The sequence below is a fragment of the Aplysia californica genome, unplaced genomic scaffold (assembly GCF_000002075.1).
Source record: "Aplysia californica isolate F4 #8 unplaced genomic scaffold, AplCal3.0 scaffold00999, whole genome shotgun sequence".
Lineage (NCBI taxonomy): Eukaryota > Metazoa > Mollusca > Gastropoda > Aplysiida > Aplysiidae > Aplysia > Aplysia californica.
Window position 1 is genome coordinate 88,945 of NW_004798269.1, and position 12,801 is coordinate 101,745.

General features: G+C 39.7%; 1 protein-coding gene across 2 annotated transcripts in view; it reads left to right on the plus strand.

Moving 5' to 3' along the window:
- Positions 1 to 12,801, plus strand: part of LOC101848852 (sister chromatid cohesion protein PDS5 homolog A-B) — a gene marked incomplete in the record, with an annotated part of 51,175 nt that overhangs the window by 18,415 nt on the left and 19,959 nt on the right. For both annotated transcript variants that reach the window (XM_013089616.2, XM_035973099.1), the window contains 14 exon segments: positions 47 to 160; positions 706 to 738; positions 1,339 to 1,433; positions 1,798 to 1,937; positions 3,029 to 3,244; positions 3,911 to 4,001; positions 4,544 to 4,613; positions 5,537 to 5,660; positions 6,334 to 6,489; positions 7,256 to 7,324; positions 8,556 to 8,692; positions 9,502 to 9,625; positions 10,855 to 11,059; positions 11,890 to 12,004. In XM_013089616.2, coding sequence (XP_012945070.1) covers positions 47 to 160; positions 706 to 738; positions 1,339 to 1,433; positions 1,798 to 1,937; positions 3,029 to 3,244; positions 3,911 to 4,001; positions 4,544 to 4,613; positions 5,537 to 5,660; positions 6,334 to 6,489; positions 7,256 to 7,324; positions 8,556 to 8,692; positions 9,502 to 9,625; positions 10,855 to 11,059; positions 11,890 to 12,004 — 1,689 coding nt within the window.

Below are 12,801 nucleotides of genomic sequence, written 5' to 3' on the forward strand. Positions count from 1 at the left end.
CCACCCTTGAAGGTAGTTAGGACTTAATTTACCTTTCTTGTTCCAGGCTGTTAGTGGAACGTATGCTGAACATTCACCTGGTACCCTATCAGAAACCTGTGAATGAGAGGATGATCAAACTCCTGCACTTGTATGCCACCTTAGATGAACATGCTGTCAAGTATGTGATTTTTGTCATTATTTTTGCTGAGATTGCTTTTTTGCTGTTTTTCTGTTTTTTAAAGTTTTGGTGGAGGTTTTTACAGGGCTCGCAACTGCTTAAGGTAATATGAGCGCCAGAAGATTAAGAGTTGTTACAAGAGAGTAACAAACATAAAAAAGGAGGAGGGGAGATAAGGACGATAGGTGTTTGATAGGAAAGAAGAAGCAAACCACACCAGAGCACCTGCCAACCACCCATGTGTATTTCTGTATCATTGCGTGTGGCATCAGTGATAGATAGTAAAATAATTGTTATATATGTTATAGAGCATATTTCTTAGCTGATATGTAAGTGGTGGTGTTTTTTTAACTTTTGCATTAGCCAGAAAAACAATTTTTCTGAATTCAGCCCATAGCTAAAGAGATAATATAGTGTAAATTGTATAGAGCTTGCTGTTGAGCGGGGATATGCGCTATACAAATGCTATCTATTATTATTATTATTTTCCCTTTGACTTTCTATGAGAATCGAGATTGGCTAATTCCTTACATTTTTCTTTGCAGGGCTTTCTCTGAGATGCTGAAGCACAGAAACAAGTAAGTGCAACAGTTACCAGTCCTTGCTCCGTGATAAATGTTAGATGTAAAGGATTTTTTTTTACACTGTGTGATTTTTGCCTGATGTGGTTGGGTTTATTTCCTGACTAATCATTAAACCATAATTCCATAAGGTTAAATAAATATTTGGTAAAGACTATTTTTGTTATCCCAACAAATTTTTGCCATACAATTGCATCATTTAAACAAATTATGCATCTTTAACAGGAACAAATGAAAAGTATGTGCTGAGAGAGGGATTGAGGGTATCCCTTTACTCATCAAAAGTTAGATGTAAACTGTTAGTCCTAAACATTTGCCTGTCGAATCTTGACATGATCAAAGTAAATTTTTGTCACACACACATGCACACACACTCAATTTACTCTTTGAAACTGACTTGGTAAAAGTAAATCACACACTGGCGTACACGTGCAGACACACACACACACACACAAATTTACCATCTGTCATTCTGTTTATAATTATATTGCTCTTTTTTTAAAAAAAAGATAATTTCTGACCTACTACTGAGCTTGCCCTCATGGTGTCTCATATTTGACAGTGGTACCCTCATGAGTCTCATTTCGGTTTTCACAGCGTGCGTCAGATTGTGGCCCAGCTCATTGATGCTCACGACAGGGCTAATGAACAGAATCCCCCGCCCATCATGCCCAAACTGATACAGCTTGCACGTAAGTTTTTTGTTCACTTTTTACTATGTAAAAAAAAAAAGATTTTCAAGTAATTGACTCGTTAATTTTTTGGATACTGCCTTTTTATTTCCTCTCCTTTGTTTTCCTTTGATAGATCCCTTTAACTGTAAGTTCTTTCAATTGCGCAACTCAATCTTTTAATTGAAAGAAATAAATGCAACTTACTACAAAGCTAAAAGGGTGCTTTTTGGATTTAAAAAAATAATGTTGTGCCTTGAAACAGCCCATATATTGTGTTACTGTCATTGTTTTTAAAAAAATGGTGATTCTCTTTTGATTTTTCAATGTACTACTAGATATTGCGATGATGAGATATTAAGTCAGCTGTTATTTCTTGTAACAGGCACTTTTCCAGAACATTTGAAACCTAATGAGTATTTGAAGAAACTCAACTTGATTCTGAAAGATGACTCCCGTCTGCGACTTTTGATGAAGACACTGGTTGGTCCATCCTGCACTTGCAAGAAAGCTGAAGAGATTGTTGTGAGTAATCTGCCCTCTGTCTTTGTTTATCGTGGTATATGGTACTTCAAATCAATGCTCCTGAGCTTTTACTTCATCTTTTAATCTGATGACGACAATGGATCACAAGTGTTTAAAGGAAGTCACAACACTAGAGGGAGAAATAAACAACTGGCACTTACTGTAGAAGTTGTACAGCTTGCACTCTGGATTGAAGTAAACTATTGTTAAGACAGTAAAACCCTTTTACCCTTGGAGGGCTGTCTAGATGCCTGCCCTGATTTCTTAGAACAGGGAGAGTACACCCCTAAAATACCATATATTTTAAAAGATTTATTTTTAAAATTCTTATCGCAATGATCTGAGGAAAAACCCTTCCACTGTGTTAGGGAAAGAACGCTGGTTCTAACAAGTCTTATTTCCACTGTTCTACAGTATTCGCCGATTGTTTATTCCTCCCGCTATCGTTGCAACGTCCTGATTGCACTTGTTATCCATCATCTTCGTCAAATTATGACATAAAGTAAAAGCTCTAGAGAATTGAAATTGAATAACAGTATTACCAATGATTACGAAATGAACTTTTATTATGTCTTTTGTGTTGTCAAAGTTTTTTTGTTTTTTGTTTTTTTTTGTTACATGTCCTGGGTAATCCTCATTGCGTCCCCTGATTTAAAAGTAAATAATAGTGGATCGACTTTGTTCAATTAACAATTAGAATTTAGAAGAAAGCTGGATTCCTCATTAATACCAGTAACACAATGCTAGCATGTGGAAATTCAGCATAACAAATCACTATTTTGAAAATTTACCGCTAGGTCTCAACTTGTTGGCTCCTTCCTATGCTTCTAGTTTGTTAATGGTTATCGCATATGGCTAAGAACTGTGGCAGTGGGGTTCACAGTGAGGCTGCAGGAAAGAGCATGCTATGGTCTTCATGGTGTGCGAAAACTTGCAGGTAAAAATTTTACTTTTATCAAAGGCGATGCCGTTGTTATGCGTTTGATCGCAGGTTTTAAAAAAATTTTCTCTTCAATTTAAAAAAAAATCAATATTTATTTTAATGCATCTCTCAGGGTTTTATTTCTTTTCCTTTTTTTTTCTTTCTCCAGAAAGAAATTCTGAAGAAGATTGGCTGCACTTCGGGTACTCCAAACTTGCTGTACCAGTTGGTGAAGACACTGCTGGAGCGTGTGGCCCCCGTAATGGTGGATGCTCTGGCCATTGACCACCTGGTGCTCTCTGTCTCGGAGCTGGTGGCCGGGGTGGAGGAAGAGCTGACCCGCAAAGTGGACACTGCCGACCAGAAGGGGGTCAAACTCTTGTTGGTACGTGTGTGCATTCAGTTAAGGACTTGTTGGTTCTAGTGTGTGTGCATCCGGTCATGGACTTGTTGGTACTATTGTATGCATTCACTTTCGGACTTGTTAGTATCTGTGCACTCAATTATGGACTTGTTGAAAAATCTGCCCTCAGTTCTGAACTTATTGGTGTCTATTTGTTCAATTATGAACTTGTTGGTATAGATGCATACTTAGTTTTTGCCGTTTGTTGTAGAATTGTACGTTTATGGCAAAGAAGAGCTTCAGTGTGGTCTGTTTGGCTTCTTTCACTTCTTTTCAATAGTTCTGTTTTCAAATACTGTTCCTGATGGATTATGACATGGCCATACACTAGCACTTGACATGTTCGTACAATTATTTGTGTTTGTTGAGTCAACATGGAGTAGATGTTGGTTCGTGTATTTGTGTGGGTTTATGGAATGAATTTTGCGGCTTTTGTGTTGACACCTCATTACAATTCAACAAAGTTGTGTATTATGTTAAAAAATTTATATCTTTGACTGAAAAGATTTAGCTCTTGAAGGCATTGTGTTGGCGTTGGGACAGAATTTAAACATTTGGTGTATGAATATTCATTTTGAAAGCACTGTTTTCCTGTCATAACAAATGAATGGGCTTGCTTTCAAATAAGTATTTTCTTTTGAATTTCAGACATTGGCTTACTACTTCCCCCATTATTTCAAGTCAGTGGAAATCTTTGAAAACTTCCTGACGTTTGTGAAGAACGATGATGATGTTGTCAGTAAGTAACTGTCTATATTTTGCTGATATATTTCAGTTTAAAATAATTTTTTTTAAAGGTGTGATGATTTTGGCACAATAGTATAAAACATAGGGGGGGGGGGGTGTAAAAAGATGCTTGTGTTATAGCTTTAAATGAATTGGCTTGTTTTGTCCTCTTTTGTTTTCAACTTTAGGGAAATATGTATACTTGGTTATCATGTCAAAATTTCTTCTGTTACTCTTTTGTGTTTTCAGCATTGGGGATGGTGTGTGTGTGTGTGTATTCAAAAGATATTTGTCCCGTAGCTTTTGATGACTCCCTGTTTTCTCTCAGGTGTGGGGGTGGTTCGCGGGTGCACTAATGTGGTCTGCTCCTTCTTTTCGATCAAACATCTATCGTCCTTTTCTCTCCTTTTTTTTATTTATCACTCTTGTAACACCCCTAATATTTGGCACTTATATATAACCCTATTGTATTGCAAGTGCTGCAAAACTTTTACTAAAACTAAATGAAGTATGTGTGCTCTGTGGTTTTAGCTTGTGGAAATATATTCTCCTCAGGTGACCTGGCCTTGCAGATTATCACCCACACAGGCTCACACCTGCACATGGAGCACCCAGAAGTTTACTCGTGAGTTGTTTCTTTGTGGTACAGCTTTAAAAAAATTTGAATTCTCTTTTTCCAGAAGTAGTAGGAGAAAAGTTTACGAGTTTTCCCTTAGTTTTTTTATCTGTACCTCTTGCTTATAGCTGAAGCTATCATGTGTGCCATGGTAATGCTGCTTTTCGACCCATGTATGAGTGCACTTCACGGCCAGTATTTTTACAGACATTTCTTGCTGGTGGGTTGTGTTTGTTCGAGTTGCATTGTGGCCTTTTTAAGTGGCCACTTGGACTTCTGTTTCAACCTCTGTACTTGTTTGGGGCAGTATCTGAAACTGAGGGTGGGTTTGTCAGAGTCCTGAGTTTTTATTTCTAATTAATACTTGTACAAATTTTCGACACTGATCTCCCATTTTCTGAGCCACTATGAAGGTGCTCTATTAACTTTTTGAAACTGAGTCGTGTCCGTCCCCCCACCATCCCTCCGTGAACCACACTTACGTTTTTACACTTTAACATTTTAACCTTGAGTTTCTGTGTGACATACCAAGTTGGTGTCCTACTGTGCCACAACAGCTGGCTGTGTGAGAAGAGTCCTGTGATTACTTCGCCTTTGAAATTGTTCTCCTATCACATTTTCCAGTGGGTGGTTGGTGGGTGCTCGGGTGTGGTTTGCTTTTTCTTTCCTATCAAACATCGTCCTTATCTCCCCTCCTTTTTTATGTTTGTTACTCTCTTTAAACACCTCTCATCTTCTGGCGCTTATATGACCATATACAATTGCAAGCGCCGTAAAACCTCTACTGAAACGAAGATTTCCCAATTTTCTACGATTTTCATTTTTTTAAATGCTGTGAACCTCGCATCTTTTTAATTGATCAGCATGATCATTGCAGAGTGATATTGATGCCGTAATGAATTTTCTAAGAAGAAATACATATTTTTCAACAGGTCTCTGGTTCCCATCTTGATAAACCTGGCAAAGTTTGGCTCACCTAAGCAGGCCAAGCATGCTCTGAGATGTATCAACACAATCTGCATCAACAAAGAACAGGCTGTGGCCACTATCTTTGAGGTAAGAAGAATCTAGATAAAGGCCTGTCTGTTTGTGAGTGTTTCATGGGTGTGCTAGTGTGGTTTGCTCCTTTTTTCCTATCGAACATTTATCGTTCTTATCCCTCCTCCTTATATTTTGTTTGTTACTTTCTTGTTACACCTCTATGTCTTTAGCACTTATATAACCTTATTGTGTTGCAAGTGCTGTAAAACTCTAACAAGTGGGTGGTTAGCGGGTGCTCTGGTGTGGTTGGTTTCTTCTTTCCTATGAAACATCTATCGTCCTTATCTCCCCTTCTTCCTTTTTATGTTTGTTACTCTCTTGTAACACCTCAAATCTTCTGGCGCTCATATGACCTCATGCATTTGCGAGTGCCGTAAAACTCTTACTAAAACTTTTTAAAAAACTCTTACAAAGACAAATAATGTTGTGGATGCTTAGTATTTTTTCCCCTTATTTCTACTCTACTCTTGTTAGTTATTATCAAGTTTTTACAAAACTGTTTTCTAATTAATACTGGTAAACAGAAGAATGCCAGCTTAGCAGTACAGATGTAAAAAGGAGATATGTTTCTAATAATTCTTTTCATGGTTTTAGTTATTTATGAAGTTATTTTTGTTCTTCTCAATTCAAATTTGTTCTATTGAGTACCAGTGTTATAGCTGTTTCACTGTTGACTTTGATCTGATAGCAAATCCAAGGTGCGCTGAATCCGGACAATGCCAACTACCTGACTGCCATCGTTTCCCTCGGCCACATTGCCCAGCTCTTCCCCAAGCCCTTCAGCTCTGAACTCAAAGGCATTGTTTCCAAAGTCATTGTCAAAGATCTACTCATGAAGGACAGGGTAGGAATCATTTTGTTTTACATGATGATGGAAGACGGCGATCTTATTCTCAAATTGAGTCAAATCTCTGTGACTTTTACACAAGAGAAAGTATACTGTGTTATAAATGCAGTGATTCTTATAATTGTTTAGTATGTTTCTCGGTCATGGGTGGCTGATGGGTGTTTTGATGTGAATTACTTCCCCTTATTCTGTTTGAATCGTTAAGATCAAATGTCCGTGTACTGTCGAATCATTATATAAATATATATTCAGTCGAACCTCCCGTAACGGCCACCTGTATAAGAAGACAATTACCTGTACAAACGTAAAGTGGGTAACGTCTTTCCTTTTCACTTTCTGTTTTCTGGGTGGTGAAAAAAGCAAATGTTAATTCCACATTTTAATGTCTGTTGTCCATATCTTTAGTCACAGATGAAAAAGGTATTATTGATTATGACTACCGCATCTCATAATAACATATCAATTTAGTTGTTGCTATCAATCCAGAACATATCGATTTAGAAAATAGGTAATTTTCTTGAGGTTCACATGTTACTATTGAATTACATTATACAGTATAACACGGATAGCTCAAATTTGTCAGGGCTGGCCTCAGTAGTTCGAGGGGTATCTCACAAAGATAAAGAAAAAAAATGGGACCGTAGGCACAGTTCGATGAATGCCTGATTTCGAGTCTTCCATCCGTGTTGTACTGTAGCTTCATGTAGACTTTTTACATTGCAGATGTTCTATGTTGTCTCTCACAACACTTGTCTGTCCTCAGACCAAAGGTGTGACCACAGAGGAACCTTGGTGTGCTGACCATCAGGTGTCGGAGGAGACTCAGGCAAAGGTAATGTGTACCTCTGGGGTAAACCTGCTCCTGGCTCCATTGTTTATTCAAGGGTTAGAGATGTGGTTGATTTGGGTGGGAGAGGCTTAACACTTTGCGGTCACTTGGCGCGATAATTTGACTGAAAATTATCGGTGCCAATCCTGTGCCAGGCCCTAGAAGTCCATTAAATATAATAATATATAACATTTATAGAGCGCATTTCCAAAAAAAGTAGCTCAATGCGCTTTACATTGGAATACCCATTTTTCAAAAACCTTTCTTACTACTTCCTTTCTTCTCAAGCAATATACATTAATGCACACACACACACACACACATACACACACACACTCTCCTGGCTGGATGACCAGGTGGGGGTATTTTCTACTGCTGGCTGTGTGACTGCAAAGTGCTGATAGAAATGTCCTGGTATGGAACTTTTCCTGATGTGATATGTGCTTAGGAGTAAAATGTCATAACTCCTGTTGTGAGGTAGTTTTCTTGTGCAGCTTTGAACAAAGTTTCTTACACAGGTAGTGAAGACCATTCTTAATTCATTAATAAGACTAGTATATTGTGGAACAACAGCAAATGCTCCCCCTAATTGTAGCACAAAAGTGTTTTTGTAAATCAAATATGATACAGTAATGTTCTAGGGGGCTCTCGTGGCCTAGAGATGTTCACCTCTCATTCAATAGGTCCCAGGTTCGAATCCAGATAGCGATGGAATTTTTCTTTTCTAAAAAAAATTGTCTCCTTTCACCTCCTTTCCTGCTCTCTAGCAATGTTCTGTCGTCTGCTTTCGTCTCCACTTTCTGCCCTCACCCTCTTTGCCCCCTCCTCTGGGCTTCTGACTCTTTCTGCAGCCTTTCTACTGCTTCTTCTTGGCTCCTTCTTACTGCTGTTTTTCAGCCACACTCCTGGTCTTCTGGTAGGAAAGATCTACACCTAGCCTTGTCGGACAAGGGCAAAAAATCTCGGAGGTCCCGTGTGCAAGTTGCGCTCGTTAAAAATCCCTTGGTGGTCCAAAATCGATAAGAGTAGGCTTTGGCTGCCACCCGGGCAAAATTCTAAATTTCCTACCTACTGAAAATATCATATGACCTTATGCAGTTGCGAGCGCAGTAAGACTGTGTCTCTTACTTTTCCCCCAGCACTAACTGATGACCTTTGTGTGGATGTGCTTCTCTTTGCTACGAATAAACAATAATTCCCGTGTCTTTCTTTCCTTTGCTGGTCGTGTACACAGATTCAAGCGATGAAGCTGTTGGTGCGGTGGCTGCTGGGCCTCAAGTCCAACACGAGCAACTCCGGCACCTCAACGCTTCGCCTTCTATACACTGTTATCATACACGATGGTGACCTCATGGAAAACGGGATGACCAAGTAGGTGATCTCTCTCACTGTGGCAACCTTAATGAGGTGGCTGTCGGTGCAGTCGTTGTACGCCTTCCAATTACAGGATATTTTAATCTACTATTTTTGTGCCAATTGTAGATGGCAGAGCTGTATTTATTTTTATTTTTTTTGCATCCCTTGGCTTACTAATAGCCTAAACTTGTCACCATAAAAGCCTCTGTGGCTTCTGTGCCTTTTGACTCTGCTATGGTGTCCCTATTTTGTATTCTTCGTTTGAATGCTTTTCAGGTGAGTTTGTTTTCTTATTTAGAATCCCTTTTTCTAGTCCAAGGATAGTGTTAGAGTGGCTGGCAGGCTGCCAAACTATGTATCCCCTCGGGTATACTGAGATGGTGATTTTGAATGAATAGGCTGGTTATGGTGTCATTGTTATTTCTTGTAGGTCTTAAGCTGAAAGGTATTTAGGACTATGGAGTGGCACTTTTAGATTTGTGTGTGTGTGGGGGGGTGTCGTTAATCTAGGGGTACCTGGTTCTGTTCCAGATGTGTGCTGTCATGGTTGATGTTTTCCTACATCTTTCACTTAGTTAGGATTGGATGATAAGATTGGGAAACTTGGAAGGCCTTGGGCATGTGTTTCTCCAGCTAGTTTGAATTCGCCTGATCAAAGAAAGGAAATATAAATTTTAAAAATATATTTTCTTATCTTTGTTGTTTTAGCAAAATTTTTACGACACTTACAACACAATGTCGTTTTTGAAAAACTTAAGTGGCATACTTATAAGTTTGTTAAAAAACTGATCTCTCAAAAGTTGTCTTGCATTGTTTATTTTCAGTAAACCAGAGCTGGCCAGATTACGCCTCCAGGCTGGTTGCTGTATGCTCAAACTGGCAGAAGAACATTGCTACGCTGAGATTATCACAAAGGAACAGTTCCAAGCTCTGGCACTTATGCTGAATGTAAGTGAATGCTGTGGATGTTAGGTTTTGGGATATTGTTCTGCCAAGCGCCTGAGAAGTTCTGACTATAATGTAAACTAATTCTGAGTAAGTCCATATTACGACACTGGCTCCATTTTTTAAACGTTTTGGTCTTGTTTTGTTGTAATATACTGCATCATATGTTTCAAATGGCCTTCCAGTGTTTAAAATTAATGCAGCGTTCAAATGTTTAGTGGACTCCTTGTCACCCTTCCTTCTTATTTTCTTCAACTTGGAAAACTGAAAGAAAAAAAAAGGAGTGGAATTTATGCCCTTTTTGGCTTGTCACCGTGTAAATACATATCAAAAAGTACGGTATAATCCACTTATATCGACATGTTCTGGGAAGTGGATTTGATATCGATATATAAAATTGTCAATAAATGAAATGTAAAGCCGAAGAGGAAAAACAAGGGGAGGTCTGCTGTAAAAAGACAACACTACATTTCTAAGCGGGTTGCTTCCCTTGATTTTAACACAACTACAGAGTGAAACTAACAAGAGGCAGAGGGGGGAGGAGGAGGAGTTACGGTACCAAAGATGAGCAACGCGAGGCGCACACTACACACCAGCGCAAACTTTGTTGTAGCATCCTTGTAAAGCCTGTTTACGGCCGCTTGCTGGGGAAAATGGAAAGTCGAGGCACTGACTCACTGACCGTGGCACTTGCCAGCGACAGACTGAAAATGGGATGGGAAAGGGGAGTGGGGGTAGGGAGGGGAGGGGATGTCAGCACGCGAGACGCTCATGTCTGTGAGGCACTTTACTGTGTTGGAGACTACTCTGTGTAGGCCCTACATGACCTACTAAAGCCTGGTGTGTCGAATAGGCTACTTGGCGGGTATGCCGACTTAATGAAGAACTAATGCGTTGACCGTTAGTGTGGCTTTTCCCCCCATTTATGTTCGTGGGCTTTGCCAGGTACCCAGGAAAAAATGTCGATACATGTGCCTAACACATTTATCCTTTTTTTTTTTAAATTTGAAAAATGATAATCGTTTGAAAGAACAAAATGATTTTTCTGTGTAAGTGCAAATAAGAATTATGGGATGAGTCAACCTCTTTTATCATTCTGTACCTATATGTACAGCGTCTTATCTTAATCAAAATCCAACGGTGAGGATTTTTGTACTTGTTTGTGTTTGTTGTCTTCTCGTATGTGTAATGCTTAATGCAGCTGTTTACAAATAGTGAGACTTCCCTCCCAGGATGTGTGCTACCATGTGCGTCTGAGGTTTGCCAACCGCCTGCAGAAGGGCCTGATCAGCCTGAAGCTCCCGCTGGAGTACATGTCCATCCTGTGCCTGGGAGCCAACGACCCGCTGAAGGAACGACGGGTGCAGCTCAAGCAGTTCCTCACCATGAACATCAACAAGAGACGAGACTACCTCAAGCAAAACCCCAGTGCCAGAGGTAGGACCTGTAACCTTTGCCTTTATTTGTTGAAAGATCAACTGGTTTTAGTAAGACTTGCAATGTAGGTAGTTGCGGGTGCTCTGGTGTGGTCTGCTCCTTCTTTCCTATCTCACGTTCTATCGTCCTAATCACTCCTTCTGTTTTGTGTTTGTTACTCTCTTGCAATGCCTCTAATCTTCGGCACTTATATGACCTTATTGTGTTGCAAAAAAAAAAAGATTCTGCCATACGCCATTTTGAAAAGTGGATGTATGACAGTGTCTTATACTGAGCTGTCAAAATATATTTGGAAAAATGCTGCAGATTTGTTTGCACTTTTATTGGCCTGCAGGGAGTTTCTTCAGTATCATCATTTGCCCTTTTCCACCGTGGTATTAGGTTTGGGCTGCCTAGAAAGGGGCTCTGCCTGCCGCTGTTTTTGGCGATTTTTTTCTACCTCCAGCAAGCTGTACACTGAAATTTGTTTAGTGAAACCAAAGTGTTTTTTGGAGTAGGAAAAATTGAACTGTCAACAGAGTGGGGCTTTCCTGCTGTTTTAGTAGAGTCTGTGCTTTTTCACAAATATTGGCGAGTACACAACGGCTGCTGTAATTATTTTTTCACCAACATAAGTCAAAGCATTCTTCTTGTTCAGGGTCAATAGATGGCATTCGAACTGGCCAGTTGGGCTTTTCATTCAGGTGTAGTGCATTTCACGTGCTGTGTGGGCAATTTTGGGGCAGCTGTGTACCCACCAATATTGATGAGTAAGCACAGAACGTATTACTTTGCTGTGGTTTAGTTGACGTTGCCTCCCCTCTGTGAAGCATACCGCTTTCCGTCCCCAGGCCGCATGTTTTACCTTCTGCCTGACTACGTGATCCCATACACCATCCATTTGCTGGCCCACGACCCAGACTTCAAGTCCTACGAGGACGTGGACAGCCTCAAGAGTCTCAAAGAGTAAAATCTTTTATTATCATTTATTTCATCTTTACTTTATTGTAGTTACTTTCTCAAGCGATGACTTTATGAAGGCTGTATCTGCATTGTATTTATATTTTTTTCTTTCCTTTCCCAGTAAGTTGTTGAAATTGGATTAAATGTTAAAGTCATTTGCTGGCGTTACACACACCCAACACCCCCCCTTCTGAGTTTCTACTTGTCAACAGTAATTATCTCTACTTTGAATTGGTCAGTGTTTGAAAAGCACATTACATGTTCCAAATGGTGTAGGAAAACTTAACCCTTTACAACAGTAACTCAAAAAGCTTGTTGGATTTATTTTCAAATCGCAACACTTGTCATAACAAGAACCTTGAAGTTTGAACAAACCGACTTAATTTTATACGTTAGGGGCCAGCACAGGGTTCCCGCAGCCTCCTTGAATTCAAAGAGTCCTTGAAAACTGCTTGAATTTGCATTCAAGGAAAAATCTGCTTGAATTTGGATTCAAGGAAAAATCTCCTTGAAAACTCCTTGAATTTTGCCAGATCAGACAGGAACACAGGGTGACTGCCAGGCCCGGGAATCCCGGGGGCCGCTGGAATTACCCAGGAATTTGAAAAAAAATCGCCTAGGCCCGGAATGCAACGGGAATTTTAAGAAATCTGTAAACTGCCCAGTGAAAGTGAAAGACCTGGGAAAATACATACAGGTTCTCAAATGTTTGAAAACCAAATCCGATAACGTCCTTGAGTTCATTTTTGCCGGTCGCGATTGTGATATATTCATTCGGCCTTTCCCGGCTTGAGGGTACG